The sequence below is a fragment of the Mustela nivalis genome, assembly GCF_964662115.1.
Source record: "Mustela nivalis genome assembly, chromosome: 13".
NCBI classification, from domain to species: Eukaryota; Metazoa; Chordata; class Mammalia; order Carnivora; family Mustelidae; genus Mustela; species Mustela nivalis.
Window position 1 is genome coordinate 57,289,277 of NC_139032.1, and position 18,750 is coordinate 57,308,026.

General features: G+C 47.2%; 1 protein-coding gene across 8 annotated transcripts in view; it reads right to left on the minus strand.

Moving 5' to 3' along the window:
* Positions 1-62: 62 nt before the first annotated feature.
* Positions 63-18,750, minus strand: part of FAM219A (family with sequence similarity 219 member A) — a 48,884-nt gene continuing 30,196 nt past the window's right edge. For 2 of the 8 annotated variants that reach the window (XM_082694640.1, XM_082694638.1), the window contains exons 2-6: positions 7,443-7,491; positions 4,529-4,631; positions 4,224-4,304; positions 3,540-3,594; positions 63-2,985 (exon numbers count right to left, since the gene is read on the minus strand). In XM_082694640.1, coding sequence (XP_082550766.1) covers positions 2,830-2,985; positions 3,540-3,594; positions 4,224-4,304; positions 4,529-4,631; positions 7,443-7,491 — 444 coding nt within the window. In that variant the 3' untranslated portion in view covers positions 63-2,829. Of the gene's footprint in view, positions 2,989-3,539; positions 3,595-4,223; positions 4,305-4,528; positions 4,632-7,391; positions 7,492-18,750 lie in introns of all 8 variants that reach the window. The other 6 variants (XM_082694636.1, XM_082694634.1, XM_082694639.1 and 3 more) reach the window with 3 other exon arrangements.

The window sequence follows — 18,750 nt, forward strand, 5'->3', positions numbered from 1 at the left end:
TCTCTCCCCTTCCCAGCCCACCTGCCCCTTGCCCACGACCCAGGTAGGGAGTTGAGGCTGGCTTGTTTGATGCTTTTAATATCATTATTTGTGTTACACGATACACAACCAAGGATGATGGTCAATACTGCGATGGAAATGTTAAAAAAAATATTATACACGGCTCATGTCTTCCACACACCTTCCTGGAAATAAATTAGTGAGCACGGAGAAACCTGGCTGGTTGGCAGCCAGAGCTGAGGGTAGAGGGAGTGTTAAGGCAGTATCTACAAGGGGGAAGGATGATGGGGTGGGGGGGGGGCAAGCTAAGGCCTCAATTCCACCCCTCCAACATCCCAGACAGGAAAGGAGGGACCCACACACTCTCCTAGACCCAGAAGATGCTGGCTACCAGCTTCCTACTTCTCTCCACTTGTACACTGCCTCAGTTGGAAGCCCTTGCCTGCCAGGGAACTAGTGTGTCCTGTGGGTAGGGTGCCTCAGGGCCAGAGAGGTTGAGCAGTGGGCCAGTCATAGAGCAAGTCAGCAGCAAAGGCAGTAATCTAAATGAGCCCTCGTGGGGGCCCTGCCCGGAAGAGAGGAGGTACCCATGTTCTAGAAGGGTAAGTCAGGGAGCCCAGGGTAATGATAGTAGTGGTAGGAAGCTTGACTATGGGGCCCAGCTGATGGGATGGTGATGCTGACCAGGGTGGCAGAGAGAGATTCAGATGGGAGCCAGTATGGATCTTGTAGGCCCTGCGGGTGCCTTCTTTGTCCCTGCCTTCCTTTGGCATTTTCTACTCACCTAACCAGGGTCCCTGCACTCGAGGAAGTAGGAGAAGGTGGAGGAACTGAGGGTAGAAAGCTGCACCTCAAAACTTTGGAGCTGGCAGCCTGGGGGTGTGGTGTGTGGAGAGGGGTTACCCTTCTCAAGCTAGCAGCCTTATTCTCTCTTCTCACTACCCTCCCCTCCTTTCAGCTCCCCTCTCCCAGGAATGGCAGCCAGGGAGTGGGCTGTGCGGGTGTCCTCTGCACACTTGCAACACATAAGTGGTATATATGAGAGTGGATATACCAGCGTGTGTGGGCTTTCAGCATGGAGGAATGGGGAGTGTACACCCTGGTCCTGGGATATGGGGTTTGTGAGGCATAAGACCTGAGCAGTCTTAGGCTCTCTGTGCTTTCGTGTTTCTTCACATGGGGCAGGTCTCTATTGCCTAGTTCAGGGGCAGGGGGCTTGGTCACCTCCTCCCTCTGATTTTCATCCTCAGCTTTTCTGTTCTCCCCCCTCCCCGCCCCAGCAGCAGCAGCAGCAGCAGCAGCAGCAGCAGCAGCAGCAGCATACGCACTCTGACTCCCAGATGCCACACAGAGCTACACACACAACATATACTCCCCTCCCCACATACATGTTCATGGAATACACATGTATTCCCATATAGATCCCAAACACACACAGGTCCCTTAGGAACTTCCCCTCTCCTTTCCACAGAGAAACAGAACTCAGGAAGCCCCACAGGTGTATTCAGACACACGAAGACCTGCCTACACACCTCCACAGAAATTCCTATGAAGAAATTCCTTCGTTTGAAAAGACCTTAAGAGTAATTTCAGACCCTGCTCATTTTATAGTTGAGGAAACTGAAGCCCAGAGAACACAAGTGCTTGTTGAGATCATGGAGAGAGTGCTAGCATGAGGGCCACAACTCAAGTTTCTGACTCCTAGGCCAGGGCTCGCAGCCCACTGCTGAGCAGCCTCATGTCACTAAGAGACCACACAGTCACTTTCCCGCTATGCACACGCACGTCCATGAAGAAATAGACACCTGGAGAGACAGGCCCAACACACAGACATAGACACAGACATACCCTGACAGCCTCACACACACATACACACACATTCTGCCAAGTTCTCCCTACCATACACATGCTACCACTGTTTTTTCCTAAGCTTGCCTCCTTGAAGATTCTTGTGGAGAAGTGGTATCTGGGATCTAGGGCTAGAGAGAGATGGGAATGTGGCTTTCAAGGCCAGCCCTACCTCCTGCTTCCATCCTAGGATGGAAACCAATGAACAGAAATGTGGGGGGTGGGAGGAGCTGGCAGAGAAATAGATGCATTGGTTGGGGGTGGGTGAGGACAGATCATATCACCCCAAACTGGTCTGTCTCCAAGGCCCACCTTACCCTTCTCCACAACCCAGAGAGCAAGGAAGGGGGTGAATGGGGCAAAGAAGAGGAAGAAGGCAGTGATTCTATGGAGGGGGGCAGTATCCCACTGGGCAGCTTTGCCAGGCTTCCCATCTGGAAAGGAGGGGGAAACAAATAGTTATATGGGCCGGCAGGGGGCGTGTGGAAGGGGCTCTGAGGTGCTGGGCCCTGCTCCCACTGCCCTGGGTCTTTCTCCCTCCCAGCCCCCTTTCCTTTTCAGGCTGGGGCTGGGGGGCTCATGGCTTTGCTGGGGTGAGGCTAAGCCCCTGGCTTTGTGATCCCTACCCCACTCATTAGTGTTAGCCTTCCTGCTGTCTAGTCCTTCCTCTCCCCTCTGGACAGCAGCTTTGGGGAGAGGGGCAGGGTACTGGGCATGGTCCCCCAAGTAACTGAACAAACAGCCCCCGCCGCTCCTCAGCCCCCGGGGTGGAGAAAGACCCGGTTTTGGTTTCTCCGGCTCCATGAACACACAGAGGTACACGTCCTACCATAGGAGGAAGCAATGACTGTTACGAGGTTGGCGGCTGTAGGGGGCACGGGGGCCGGGGGCAGGCGGACAAGCTGGGGAGGGGTTGGCCCCTGCCCTGTCCGACCTGGCCCACGGGGGCCCTGCCCCAGGCGGCCGCAATGGCCCCACCCGCTACTGAATGTGGCAGGCAGTGGAGGACGTGGCCTGGCAGCACATGCAGGTGGGGTTCACAGACTTGGGGGGGATGAGGTCCAGGTCCTCGTCGTCAGGGATCTCGTCTAACCGGTAGCCGTCCTTCAGCAGCTGGATGTTCAAATCTTGGTTGATCTGCTGTAGACAAAGGGGAGGGAGGTCAGGCTCGGGGCAATCCGGAGGTACCACCCACAGCCAGGTGGCACCCCCACTCAGTCCGATCACGGGTTACTGAAAGGCCAAGCTCTGCCTCTTCTTAGGCCCCAGCCTCAGTTCTGGCCTCACTTCCTTACAGGTGCATCCCTGAGGCCTCACCTCTCTACAAAGAGCATCCCATTCTAAGGGCAACTTCTGCCTCTGTTAGGCTGGTCCCTATTTCAGGCCTCGCCCCATAGAGTGTCGCCTGGATTTCACACTCCATTCTCTTTAGGAGCCTTGTTTTAACCATGGGCTCAAGCCTCACCCCTAAAACTGGGCTCCCTACACTTTAGGCCAGTGTCTGACAGCCTCTGGGTTCTCTCTGACACTGTTCCATCCCAGGCCCTACCCCATTATGTCCAGTCCCTACAGGGCTCCACCTAGCTTTGCCCATTGCTCCTCTCAGGGTGTGATGTGGTGCCCCACCCCTTTTCCTGGATAGATGTGGTCCTGCTCAGGTACATCTAGGGTCCTAAAGAGTGGGGCCTCACCTCCGCCGAGGAGTAGCCAGAGGAGGAATATCTGGACATATCAAAGTCGTCATCGCTGATGGTGGAAGAAAAGACAGAGAAGTGATTCCCTGATATTAAATGGAAAACTCCCTGTACCCCACCCCATCAGTCCATACCTCCCCTCCCCCACACTTCCAAGTAAACAGCAGATCTAAATAAAAGATTGTGCCCGCTGTACAAATGCCCAGCTCCCCTAGCCCTGCCCTTCTAAATGAAACTGCCCCCTGTAACCTTCTAAACGCCTGTTACATGCCTCACCCCGATTCCGCTCACCTCTTTTCTAGGCTCAAATCCCCCTGACTTGTTGGGTTTCCCCAAAGTTCAAGTGTAGCCAGGTGCATTGCCAGCAGCAGGGCTCCTCCCTTAGAAGGAGCAGGATGTTGGACATTAAATCAGGGCCCAGTCAAGGGGCAGCAATTGCATCAGTCGTCTCAGGACAGCATCAGACTGTGCCAGTCCCCTTTTCCTCTCTCTGTTCCTTTCCTACTGCCAGATAAAAAAAATTCCATCCCCGAGGGATTCATCCTTGGAGAGCTCCTGGCTGTCTGAGGAACACCCATATCCCAATTCTGACAATATAGCAAGTATGGCTCATATAGCCCACTTATACGTTCATAAAGGTTCCTGTGGCTTGCCCGGCTGCCCCAGCATCCCTGTACACACCTGTCCGTGTCAAGGGCTACCAGTGGCTTCTCATCTGGGCTCTGGTCAAGCGAGGAGTAGCCTTTATTGGGGACGACAAGCCTGGGTAGAAAATTTAGGGGATTGGATTGGCAACTAGAGCACATAGCCTGGTGAGGACCTGTATCGGGCCCTGACCCACCACTTCCCCCTGCCCCTTGGATCCTGTTGAGACTCTCCTCTCACAAAGGAGCTGGGCCTGAGGAGGGAGGGAAGAAGGAGAGGCATAGGACCAGTGGAAATAGATGTTGACTGACGGGGTCTGGGTGGGGTAGGGGAACCTCTACCTTGTCCGGGCCATGACATTGTTCTTCTTGGGTTGCTGGTTGACGGGGCTACCCATGCTGCCATTCTTCAGGGAGCCCTTCCGGGCCAGCTCCCGCTGCTTCTCTGCAGGAGAACATGGGAAGGAAGCTGTGTCCTGCTCCCAGGGCCACCCTACCTTACTGCTCAGGACTGACTGGGCTAGGCCTCCGCTGTGAAACCCCTTGCTTCTCTAGGAACCAAGGCAGGGATTCCAGGATAACCCTGGTTCTTGGTGGAGACAGTACTTGGTCCTGTACAACCTGAGGCAGATAGTAAGAGGCAATAGGAAGAGGATGACCCCTGTCTTCCAGAAGCTGTACTCCTATGGGGGGAAGTTAGTGTATACTCGATTCCAGAGAAAGGCTGGGGAAGGAGTGAGGAAGCAGAAGGATGGAGAAGTCAGGGTTCCTTGGATGTGATACTGTGAGCCAGAGAGAGGTGGGGATTCTAGGAAGGAGGGACAGCATATACAAAAACACATATATAAGTAAGCAAAATAAGTATGGATCCAGACGGGATGGAGGGGTGAAGCTGGAGGGAGGTCAAATATTAGACAAATAGGATATGTTTATTCAATCATTCATTTATTTACCATTCACCATTATGTCTTAGGTCCTGTGTTAAGGGGTTGGGGGTTCCCTCTGGTTATAGACTCAGAGCTTGAAGGCCTTGAATGCCAGACAAAGGAACTTGGGATTAATGCAGAAGCCAAAGGAGCTACTGAAGTTGTGGTGTGGGAGGAGAAGAATGGGGCTGGCAGGGTAAAGAGCAAGAGGCTGGGGAGCTGCTACTCTTGTGCTAGCCTTTGAGTTCTCCAAGGCTTTAGAGTCTACCAGATCTGTGGGGCTGGCTACCAGGTGACCCACTGTCTGGTATGTGGCAGTGTTACCAGTAGCAAGTAGCTGCCTGGGCTCTAGAGGGGGCCTGTCTCCCCTTTCCTACTCATTTTAAGCCCAGATGTGGGAAAAGGGACTGCTGGGTGGAGATGGATGCTAGGGGAAAGCTTTCATAAAATAACCACTAGCTCCAGAAAGGCATGATGGAATGGGACTTTCCAGCTACTGTGATTCTGAAATTTCCCCTGACCTCCATGTCTCTTAGTTTCTCATCTCTCAGTCTCTGACCCTCTGTCTTTGCCACTGCTCCTCCTCTGACTCCAGTATTTTCCAGCTTCTTTCCAGGGGGCAGCAGCTGCCATTACCATTCTAAGACTTTAGGGGGTGCAATTTGCCTGAAAGTTCCCAGTGGTGATTTTCCTTGGTGCAACTGGGACAAGGTTCTGAGATTTCATGAGGAGCTTTGGTGGTAATGTAACGAGGAGGAAAGAAAGCATTATTTCAAAAGCATGTTGGAATTGTTTGAAATAGTGAAAAAAATGCAAACAATAAACTGGCAAAACCAAACTATGGACTACTATGCAACCATTTAAAAGTGTGAAGTCATTCTTTATAAATTGACATTGCCAGGGGCTCCAAGGCATTAAATGGAAAACAAAAACAAAGTTTCAGAAAATGTGTACAGTATGATACTCTTTATGCTAAAATATAAAATAAAACAAGAAAAACTAAGAAAAGCTTAAAATGGTTATCCCTGGGGAGGAGAATATGGTAGAGGGAGGAATAGAAAGTTACACTTGTTAAAATACTTGTATTGTTAAACAATAACAAATAAAACTGGCTGTGGTTTGAGTCTGGTGTCTTGGGAAGATGAACAAATCCACTGAGAGAACTGCTCTCTTGTTTAGAAAAACAGCCTGAGGAGATCCCTGGATGTGGTCTGGAATGAGAGAAGCAAGATAAACACAAAACAAAACAAAACAAAAACACCCCCCCCCCCACATACACCACAAGAAAAGAAAAAAAACAAAACAGAAAAACTGAATAAAAGAATAGGATTCTGTGAAGAGGAGCTCCAGCAGCTACAGAAGGAAAAGGTTTTACAACAGATGGAAAAAGGATCCAAAGAGGAGGGGTCTAGTATTTAGTGAGCAGTCAGAGTCTGAGAAGAAAATGGCCAAGAGGGTTGCAGGGATGGCAGAGGAGTTTTGAAGGACAGTCATGAGTTATATTTAATTGTAACTGTTTCCTGGATGCACTGTGCTGTAATTCTTCATGAAACCAAAATTTAGTAAGTCTGGTATATGCGGCGGCCTTTGGTGAGTGAAATCTTGACCCTGAAGGGAGAAGGGCAATGTCTGGCAGAGGGTGAAGTGAGAAAAGCAGCTGTGGGAGCTATGGGCAGCGGCTGGGAGCCAAGTGGCTTTAAAGAAGCACGCAGCTTCCGACTGACTTTGGAATGGGTGTGAAAAAAAACCCCAAAGGAAAGGTGTCCCTGGAAAGGGGGTGGGGAGATATTTGGGCTTACTAAAAAACCAAGGGAAAGCTCCTCAAAACAAAAGCCAACCAGGCCCTGAGATCTCTAGATGGGTGAGGAAGGAATAGGGAGAGGATCTCAGCTTCTAGGTTTGAGGATCCTTTCTGCCCTTCAAACAGAATGACTGACACCTACCTCTAAGGCAGTTTCCTTCAAGCCTGGCCCAGTGTTTGATGGGACTTCCAACCCTCTCTCTGGGGTTCCATGGTTTTATCCCTGAAGATATCCCCTGGAACACCTGGACTCTTCTTGGCCTCAGAAAGGCTTCCTAGAGCTTTGGGTCCTGCAGAGAACTAGAACTTCCCTCTTTGCCTTGCAGGAGATAGGGTGTCTGGCAGTGCCTATGACTTGGTGGCTTGCATCTTGCAATCATCTACTCTGGGTTGGTTTATTTGTGCCACCTCACTGCAGACCCAGCCCAGAGCACCTTGTCCACTCCCCACATCTCCCTCACCCCCCAGACACACTCACCCAGCTTCACTTGGAGCGGGGATGGTTTGTAATTCATGGCTACTGACTCACCCTCCCGGGCGTCACAGTCCCCGTCTGAGATGGAGGCGGCGGCTGGGTCCTGTGAGGAGAAAGCAGAGACAGAAGGTTATTAGGTAGTGAATATATGGGGGTGCTCTCAGTCCTGAAGCGGATCTTCCCACCAGTCATCTGGGGACACTCCCCCCAAGCAGTATACAGGCCACTCAAAGACAGAAGGGCAGACCCATACATGCTGGAAGAAGACCCTGAACTGGGTAAAAGAGCTGCGGATCTCAGCCCCACTTGCACCCACCTGGGTGTCTGTCTTCAAAGGCCTGTGTGAGCCAGTCTCCCCCCAGAAAGCCTACTGTGTGATTCCTTAAATACATAGGATCTTCTTGTCCAACCTCCCAAGTTGCCCTGTTCCTCAGGGGCCTTCCTATATATACTTGTTTGGAAAGGCCATTCTAGTTTCCTGTGAGTTTAAGTCTGGATTAAGGTCAGAGTAGATGCTCCCTAAGACAGGGTTCTCCTTCTGCTTCCCCTAGAACTGGACTGGCCCTTTCACTGGATCCAGAGAACTAACTGGCCAAGTCAGACCAGACTTCAAGACTATAGCCAATGGACAAAAGAGTTCTCATGAGAACTTCTTCATTTCACAGATGAATCCTAAAGAGTGTCACCTGAAAGGTTGGCTGGGTATGGTAAGTGAGAACATGAATAATGGCAAATCACCTGGGGAACAGTTAGTCCTGTGCTACTCAGTAATCAGGCACCACTGTTTCCTCCAAAATACTCCAAGCCTCTGCTACAAGGCCCAGGGCACTGGTCCACCTTACTGTAGTCAGTTGGAAGGGGCTGCAGTCATGCACATTGTCCCTGAGAAACTGATGACCAAGCACTGACACGGGCATGGCCACTCTAGGCATCTGCCTAGGATTAAAGAATGGTAAATCCAAGCTCTGAGAACTGCAGAGTAGACTCAAGGCTGTGTCTGTTCTGCCTCTGGAGGTGCAAAATGCATACAGCAGACAGACTCATAGAATGCTTCAGAATTGGCCCCACAGTGTCAGGCCAGGGATCTGAGTGACCCAGCAAGGGAAGGGGATAAAACCATTATGGTGGCTTCTGTTCCCTTTAGAATGAGGCAGTGGGGATGAAAACATGCTTGCCATTAAGGGGAAAGGAAAAAGTTGGGGAGCGCCTGGGTAGCTCAGTGGGTTAAGCCTCTGCCTTTGGCTTGGGTCATGATCCCGGGGTCCTGGGATCGAGCCCCGCATCGGGCTCTCTGCTCAGCAGGGAGCCTGCTCCCCTTCCTCTCTCTGCCTGCCTCTCTGCCTACTTGTGCTGTCTATCAAATAGATAAATAAAATCTTTAAAAAAAAAAAGGGGGGGGGGAGGAAAAAGTCTAGAATATTTGGAGGGAAGTCCTGGCCTTGCCTGTGTTCCTTCAGGCCATCCAGAGTACAAGACCCTGGGTGGGCTCTGTTGCCACAGTGGTTTGTGGGTTCCTGAGGGTAAAACCTGGGCCCTTGTCCTCTGCTCTGAACCACACCCCTTGACTGGGACTGTAGGGGGCATGTCTCAGAACAAGTGGGGTGCTGCAGTGCCCCAGTGCATCTTGGGCAGCTTCCCATGCTGCAATCCTCTCCAATCCTTTATTCTCTGCCTCCTTGTCTCAGTTCCTCCCGAGAGACTCCTAACGGATAGCATTTGTCCCATGCAGACCTGGGCCCTTACATGACTCTCTGTGGCCAAAACAGCCTTGAGGTGCTACCTGTGGGGCACATTAAGACCTGACAGCTGGGGTCTGGCTTTCCCCTTCGGCCACAGGTAGGACTCACTCCCAAAGCAGCTTGAGGGATGACTTCTCAAAGGGTAAAGCCCATAAACATGCCTGTGGGATCCTACCAGGGAAGCACTGGCACCTTTCCAATTTCCTTAGTCACATTACTTTTTCTGTAGCATTTCTCAGATGTCACACATACCATATCCATTTGGATATGGTTTCCTCTTCTGGCTTTGAGGACGCGGTGATCCTTGGCTCATGTTACCTCTTTAACCATCATTTTTTACTCCTCCCACGGCCCTTTGTGTCTTCAGCAGGTTCTGGCCCTCAGCCCATCTCTCCCCTTGGGGAGCCCTGATGTCTCCTACAGTTGAGAGTAACATTTTTACCGTGGTGACTTCTAAATCTATGGCCTTCCCAATCATGCATCTTCTCTAGAACCCTCTACCCCATCCATCCATGTAAGCCTCACTGTCCTTTCCCCGGGGGCGATTGTAAACACACAAGCTCCTTAGGCATTTGGGGCTAACCCTTCCCTCCTCGGCACAGATGAGTTCATCAGAGTTGCTTCTCAGTCTGGAGGTACTGGGTGGAAATGGTAACATGAGCCGGAAACTATGCAGGAAGAATATGGTCTGAGTGGGGGCTGGGAAGCTGTTGAGCAATTCTGGTCACAAGGACCCACATTTGGTCCTCAATGCCACTGGGCAGGTCTTGGTGGCTTTTGGTCCCTGAGAGAAACTGCCAGTTCCTGTGGGTCATAAGCCAGTGTGCTGAGCCCCAGGTTTGAGAAGTCCCATGCAAAGCCCACAATTCAGCATCTCCCCTGTCACTGTCCATGATAGAAGACCATCTTAATGGCAACAACAAAGATCTCTGGCACTGTGCCTAAAAATTCAAGTCTTTACTGTGGGCTTCCTGTATGTCTTCCCTGAGAGACACAGCCAATGCACCATGACCATCGCATGGAAATGTAATCAGGTTAAATGTGAAATATTCATGAATGTTAAGTATCAGAGAAAATCCAAGCACAGGGAAACGTCTGGCTCCAAGAAATCAGGGAGAATTTAAAATGTCCCCCAAGGACATCTGACAGGAGTTAGCTAGATCCGGGAACTAGAGTGGGGATTAGCAAGATTAAACACTCAGTAGAGACAGACATTGAAATGCATCTCTAACAGCAACCCATGTTTCTGCAACCCTTCAAACAAATTCTCCACAGACTGCAGAAATGATTAATAACCCAGTCGCAGTGTTTCTGGGACAGGATATATAGGCTAATGGCCAGTCAAAGCCAATATAATTAGACGAAGGCAAAAGTGCCAGAAGAATCCTTGGAGTTGGTCTGGTCCAGTGATTTTCATTAAACTGTGTTCCCTGAACCCTGTGCCTTGGAAGGGGCTGAGTGCAAGAGGGAAGCAATAGTAGTGAGACTGGAGATCCTCTTTTATTTCACTTATACACCAACCTTTCTACAAAATTTTGGTTGGAGAAAGGATTTTGTTGCAACTACGACAATAACAACAAAACAAAAATCCATTGATTTGAGGTGCCTGGCTGGGTTAGTCAGTAGAGTGAGTGATTATTGATCTTGGGGTTATGAGTTTGAGCCCCACGCTGGGTGTAAACATTACTTAAAAATAAAATCTTTTTTTTTAAAGGTTTTATTTATTTATTTGTCAGAGAGAGTGAGTACAGGCAGACAGAGAGGCAGGCAAAGGCAGAGGGAGAAGCAGGCTCCCTGCTGAGCAAACAACCCGATGTGGGACTTGATCCCAGGACACTGGGATCATGACCTGAGCCAAAGGCAGCTGCTTAACCAACTGAGCAACCCAGATATCCCAAAAATAAAATCTTAAAAAAAAAAATCCATTGATTTAATCCAATCTGATCCTTTAAAAATGTTTTATTATGAAATTATTAAACTTACACAAAAGCAAGAGAAAATAATGTAGTGAGATCCTGGGTGCTTATCATCAGCTTCAACAAATTCAATTCATTAACCCATTTTTTTAAAATTTATTTTTTTAATTTTTTAAAAAGATTTTATTTATTTATTTGATAGAGATCACAAGTAGGCAGAGAGGCAGGCAGAGAGAGAGGAGGAAGCAGGCTCCCCACTAAGCAGAGAGCCCGATGCGGGACTCGATCCCAGGATTCTGGGATCATGATCAGGACCCTGAGCTGAAGGCAGAGGCTTTAATCCACTGAGCCACCCAGGCACCCCAATCCATTTTTTAAAAAGTAAATCTTGTCCCCTCCATTTACTAGCTGTGTAATCTGAGTTTCTGTTTCCTTATCTGTAAAATGGGATGCATTTTAATACCTACGTGAAAGGTTCTTGTGAGGCTAATATAAGTCAATAGCTATGAGTACTTTATAGTACATATTAAGCAATATATCTGTGCTAGTTATAAAGGTATTAATAGAGGTTCCTTAAGGCTCACACAATCATGGACATTATGTCCTGAGAATGACTTGCCCACAGCTGCAGCCCTGGTATCACACAGGTTGGGGCCTGTATCATGTAGGGATGTATCTGTGGAAAAGTACTCCCTCCACAGGGTGAGGAGGAGCCTGACCAAGGGGCATTCTGCCTCCCTTCTCTCGTTACTCCTATACACAGTATTTTCTTCATTTATTTATCAGTGACAAGCCTGGGGGTCATAAAGATAAACAGAAAAAAAGTCCCGTCCTTAAGGAGTTCCCAGTAATTAACAACAGTGTCAAAAAACCAGATGAGTCCCAGAAGATAAATACAGTACTTAGAAATAAGGAAGTCATAAGTGGCCTCAGAAAATACAGTATTAGTTGAAGAGTAGGAACAGAATACAGATTACAGAAGATTTAGGAGGGAAGACGAAAACAGAAAGTAGAAACAGTTAACGTAGATATTCTTTCAAGGAGCCAGACTGAGAAGAAATTCTAACTGTAAGGAACTTTGGAGTTGAAAAATTTCTTTGGTCCTACAGAACGCTTGGACAATGTCCTAGACTGAGGCAAAAGAAGCCAGGTAGAAAAAGGAGATGTTTAATAGGGCATGGTCCTGGAGGATTCAAGAGGAGATGGAAACAGAGCCTTGGGCCAGAGAAGTAAGGTTCCCTACTGAAATGGAAGGGGGGTAAAGATGAGTGGGGGATGCAGAGAACATGGAAGCAGGAAGATAGGTGGAAAAGTTAAAGGAGTTTATTCCTAAATACCTTGTAAGGCAAAGGAAGAAGTTGAGTACTAAGAGTGTGGGGGGGAAAGGGGGTACTTGGTGACTGGCCAGAAGAGTAAGGAGATTAGACTGGATGGGCTTCTAAACTACAAATCCTTATCTTTTACCTAGATGCCCTTGATGTTGTGACCAGGATGAAAAACAAAAACAAAAACAACCCCCCCCGCTATCCGTGGTGCTGAACAATTTTGCCTTGCCTTGTGGACTGAACATGAATGATCCGGAGACATGATTCAGTTTTAGCTTTCCCACAAGAAAGGTAACCTCTGTCCTTACCTCCAAGGACTAATTCTCAGAAAAACAGAAATTTAAATGGATTCAGAATGAAGTATGAAGAGGCAAAGTGTTTGTACCAACATTATCTAAGCTTTCTTAATGTTTGTACCAACATTATCTAAGCTTTCTTCGCCAAACACCGAATTTTCCTCTAGGTTTATGAGGGAGGTGGCAGAGGCAGTTCTGAATTGCAAAAGGCTACCTCTGGAACAGTCCTGTCTGTACCCTGTTCAGTTCCCTTGGGTGGAAGCAGGAAGCAGGGCAAACTTAGAGCAGGAACAGAGCCAGGAATAAAGATAACACTGATACAGAAACAGGAGAGCAGGGAAGACCTGGAGCTCAGGCCACTCTCTGACACGTGGGTACAGCAAGATAAGGCATCAAAGACCAACTCTTGTTTCTGTCACAATTTGTCCAGAGGTCAGCTCAGAAACTACCTGGGGTCTCCTATTTTCAAGGTTATGCCACTACCCAAAATGTCTCTTGCCAGTGGGTAGAAATAAAGAGGTTTAGATACCATATTTTAGAGAGAGATACAGAAAATACAACTCAATGTCTTTATTTCCAATGTCCATGGCTGGGCAGAAACCTAATCTCCCATCTAAGAATATTCAGTAGCAACGTAGGCATTGGCTAGACCTCTCTATTTCCCTGCCGATGGCTGTTTATTCAGCCTAAAAGGCATTCCCATCTGTTTCTGACTCCACACCTCAACATGAGAGTCATGTAACCAATAAAAGCTCTTTTGGTTTGACCTGAAGTCCTGAGTCCTATTTCCTAAGTATGAGTTTTGGGCAGCTCCCACCTTAACTCCCCATCTCCCTTTCTCCAGGAGCTGCCTGCATTACCAGGCAATTGCGTAGGATTACTATCTTTTGGGGACCTAATAAGACCTTTATGGGGCCCGCTTATGAAGAAGGACAAACACCTTTCACAAGTGTAAGGTCTTTGGGGGATCAAGGAAACATAAGAGAGACCATCTTTCCAAATGCTGCTAGTGGCTTTTACAAAGACGGGAAGAGGACTAAAAAAAAAATCTATGAAGCCTAAATTTTCCAAGAGGGGCAGAAGATCCTGCCTAGTTCAGAGAGGCCTCTCTTATTAGTCTAAATCTCCTTAATCTCCTAGGTTTTTCATCAAAGAAGGCTCAATTCAAATAAAGCCAATACACTGAGTGTCCACTCTCTTTCCATCTCTGGAGTAGTCTACTGGTGGTTGCATGCAAAGCAAGAAAGTATTCTTTCTTTATACACACCACAATTCTGCAGAGGCATTTGGGGGCAAAGTAAATTAACCACAAAGAAGGAGAAAAGATTTATATGCTATAGCTAGAGAGTGAGAACTCAAATTGGTCCTGTGATTAACTGAAAATTTTCTGTCTCCTTAAACAGCTTGATGGAATCCATTCCCAAAACAAGCACCACCAGGCTTTAGTATCTTTGTAGTGGCTGCTGTTGGGAGAACAAAAATGCAGAAGTGTTCTGCTGACCCCAGGCCTAATAACAACCACAGCCATGAAAAGTTTAATAGACTTTTCTTTAAAAAAAAAAAAAAAGAATTTATTTATTTATTTGAGTGAGAAGAGAGGGAGAGCACATGCAAGAAAGCACGAGCTGGGGGAAGGGGTCAGGGAGAGGGAGAAGCAGGCTCCCTGTTGAGCAGGGAGCCCAATATAGGTCTCGACCCCAGGACCCTGAGATCATGACCTGAGCTGAAGGCAGATGCCTAACAGACTGAGCCATCCAGGTGCCCTTGGATTTTTCTATTATAAAGTAATACATGCTAAAATTTTTAAAAATTCATCTTTAGTTTCACTACCTCGGGACAAGCTCTGTTAATGTTCTAGTGTATTTAAGTCTTTTTTTTTTTTTTTTTAAGATGTTCTTATTTTTTTTTTTTTTTAAGATTTTATTTATTTGACAGATAGAGATCACAAGTAGGCAGAGAGGCAGGCAGAGAGAGAGAGAGGAGGAAGCAGGCTCCCTGCTGAGCAAAGAGCCCGATGTGGGACTCGATCCCAGGACCCTGAGATCATGACCTGAGCCGAAGGCAGCGGCTTAACCCACTGAGCCACCCAGGCGCCCTCTAGTGTATTTAAGTCTTGTGTGTATAGCATAGTAGTAGCACTTGGATTTCCCTCTCTAGGAGCTGGTGTCTCTCTTCATGATTACAGGGTGGGCTCCATGTACCATATTGGTTCAGTGTGGTCCCATTTTGCTTGAATCAGATGGAGCCAAACAGAGTTTCCCCCAGAATATGAAGGAGGACTAAGAGGAGATGTAAAGCTCAAGACTGTAGGTTAGGTAACAGAGAAAGCCACTGGGCAGGGAGACAAGAATAAAGCTGATGTTCAGAAAGAAGCAGACACAAGAGATAACACAAAGTCCTTCCTAGACTCTGGTTCCAGAACTTGCTCTACCCTTCTAAGGCTTGAAGGGAACACCTGTCCTTGAATACTATGAGAAATCCTAGTGTCCTTATAGCTAGTTTCCTTTTTAACTTACAATAGCTTGAGTTGAAATTTGTTACTATAACCAGAGTGCCAACTAATACACATACCAGAACAACATTAAAAGAAAAACAAACTGGGGTGCCTGGATGGCTCAGTTGGTCAGGCATCCGCCTTCAACTCGGGTCATGATCTCAGGGTCCTGAGACTGATCTCTGTGTGTGGCTCCCTGCTGCTCCCTCTCCCTCTGTTCCTCCCCCCATTCCTCCTCTCTCACTTACTCTCTCAAATAAATAAATAAAAATAAACAAAAACAAACTGTATCTTATATTATTAATTTTTATTTTTATTTTTTGAGAGAGACAGAGAGAGAATATAAGTGGAGGGGCAGAGGGAGAGGAAGAGAGAGAATCTTAAGCAGGCTCATGACCCCAAGATCAAAACTTGATCCAAAATCAAGAGTTGGATGGTTAACTGACTGAGCCACCCAGGCACCCCTTATATTCTGGATTTTTAAAAATCAGTAATAGAATATAATCAACTCTCCATATTTTTATATGGTTTTTGAAATCATTAGTTTAATGGCTGCATAATATCCATAGAGAAGATGTACAATAACTTTTTTTTTGGTACAATAACTTTTTAACCATTCACTTATTTTGACATTCAGGTTGCTTATAATTTTTCACTATTATAAATAGCGCTATGATGAAATCCATATGTATTTGCATTTAATATAAAAGATTTTATCTTATCCACTTTAGAGAGAGAGAGAGTGCGAGTAGAGGGAGGGGCAAAGGGAGAGGAAGAGAGAGAATCTCAAACAGACTCTGTACTGAGTGTGGAGGCTGATGTGGGGCTCAATCCCATGACCCCAGGATCATGATCTGAGCCAAAACCAAGTCAGACGCAAAACAGACTGAGCCACCCAGGTGCCCCTAGGATAATTTCTTTTCTTTTCTTTTCTTTTTAAAGATTTTATTTATTTATTTGACAGAGAGAGATTACAAGTAGGCAGAGAGGCAGGCAGAGAGAGAGAGAAGAGGAAGCATGCTCCCTGCTGAGCAGAGAGCCCGATGTGGGACTTGATCCCAGGACCCCGAGATCATGACCTGAGCTGAAGGCAGCGGCTTAACCCACTGAGCCACCCAGGTGCCCCTCCCTAGGATAATTTCTTAAAGTAGAAGTATAAGGTCAAAAAGCAGGAGTGCTTTTAAGATTCTTGATACATATTCCCAAACTGCTTTCCCAAAGGATTGTTCCAATTTACAATGCCTCCAGTCATGACTGAGGGTTATAGCTGGTTTTTAATATTTTATTTCTCACTGTGTGCCAGGGGATTTCAGGTCATCACATCTCTCCATCATCTTGCAAGAGAACTGTGCCTCCTTATTTATCTGATGGCCTCTGGGAAATCCTCTTTCAAAGAAAAGATTTCCCTCTGGGCATCACCTGCTAGACAAAATATGCCTGACTTGAGGCCACCAATTAAGAACAAAAGAAGAGAAGACTTTGTTACACTGAAGTTTGGGAAAAATTCTAAATGGGGACAGTACTGCCTGGTGTCTGGCCACCATGCTTCAGCTGGTCCTTGACCCGTGCTAGCACATCAGCTGTGGGATCCGTGACTAATGCAGAGCCAGGACGCAAACTTCACAGAATGAGTATCCCTTGCTTTCAGACCTGGGATAGGAGGAGTCCAGAACCAAAATGGTTCTGGAGTTATCCCAGTGAGAGTGGAAGCTACTACTCCCTTGTCCATTACTTAGTTTTCAAAAATAGCTACTCAGGGGCGCCTGGGTGGCTCAGTCCTTAAGGGTCTGCCTTAGGCTTAGGTCATGATTCCCGGGTCCTGGGATCAAGACCCATGTCAGGCTCCCTGCTTGGTGGGAAGTCTGCTTCTCCCTCTCCACTCCCCCTGTTTGTGTTCCCTCTCTCACTGTGTCTCTCTTTGTCAAATAAATAAATAAAATCTTTTAAAATATAGCTACTCAGAAACTACTCAGGGGAAAAAAAAGAATGGTGAGAGATATGAAGCTCATACTGGGATGGTAAAGGACTAAATTCATTTTTTTAAATGGGGAGACAAAGGGTCAGTGAGTTTTAAAAAAGATTTAGAATTAAAAATAGAACTTCCCTATAACCCTGTCATTGCACTCCTGGGTATTTACCCCAAAGATACAGATGTCATGAAAAGAAGGGCCATCTGTACCCCAATGTTTATAGCAGCAATGGCCACGGTCGCCAAACTGTGGAAAGAACCAAGATGCCCTTCAATGGATGAATGGATAAGGAAAATGTGGTCCATATACACTATGGAGTATTGTGCCTCCATCAGAAAGGATGAATACCCAACTTTTGTAGCAACGTGGACAGGACTCAAAGAGATTATGCTGAGTGAAATAAGTCAAGTAGAGAGAGAGAGTCAATTATCATATGGTTTCACTTATTTGTGGAGCATAACAAATATCATGGAGGACAAGGGGTGTTAGAGAGGAGAAGGGAGTTGGGGTAAATTGGAAGAAGAGGTGAATCATGAGAGACTATGGACTCTGAAAAGCAATCTGAGGGGTTTGAAGTGGCAGGGGGGTGGGAGGTTGGGGTACCAGGTGCTGGGTATTATAGAGGGCACGGATTGCATGGAGCACTGGGTGTGGTGAAAAAATAATGAATACTGTTTTTCTGAAAATAAATAAATTAAAAAAAAGATTTAGAATACTACTCTGCTTCCTTTATGGTATGGATTGCCTGTCCCAGATTGATGTTCTGCTATTCATTCCCATTCCTACTCACCTGGAACCCTATGACTAAAAAAGCCTTTCTTTGGGAGATAGGACAAATACATCAACTCAGGGACACCCACTGTAGCAGCTGTGTCTTGAGGGAAGCGTAGGGGACATAAAGGCCTAGGGGACAAGCCTCATAACCCAAGAGGCAGAAGCCAGAGCCAGGAATTAAGGAACCTTAGTTCTGGGAGACCTGGCCTGGCCCAGCCCCTGTGACTTTCATCCCTATCCTTAAGTTTGTACCCTGAACCAGATGTTCAAGAGTCTTCTGCCTTATTTTGGACTAGCTAGAGACACAGGTCTTGGCCGATACAGTCTTGTGACCTAGAGGGTTTCCGAGCTCCCTATCCTGCCTACCTCCCTTGGCCCCCATTTCCACCTCTATAGAGAAGACTATCTCACTTAATGGCAAAAGGGGTGAAGGCATAAAGTTCTTTAAAAATAGATCAACAATGGTTAAAATGGCAAATTTTACATTATGAAAAAAAGGTAAGAAAATGGACTGGTAGGGCCTGAGACAGAAGGAGAAAATGTGTGAGGGTGGGCAGTGGATAGAAGGCAGTCCCTTCTCTCTCTTTATTTTCTTTATTCTCTCTCTTTCTTTTTTGTTTCAGTTTCAGCTAACACAGACTTTGGAGATGAAGCCTATGAGAGGAGAGAGAAATTATTCTAAGATCAAGGGAGCTGGAGGGGTCAAGGGATGCTGGGTTGGGTTTCTGGGGTCCTTCTGCTTATGTAGGGCCCAGAGGAGGGCAAGAAGGGAACAAGATATTGGGCTAACAAAGCTTTAGGAATCATGTCCGAAGGATCTTTCAGTTTCCTTCCAGGATATGAATTCT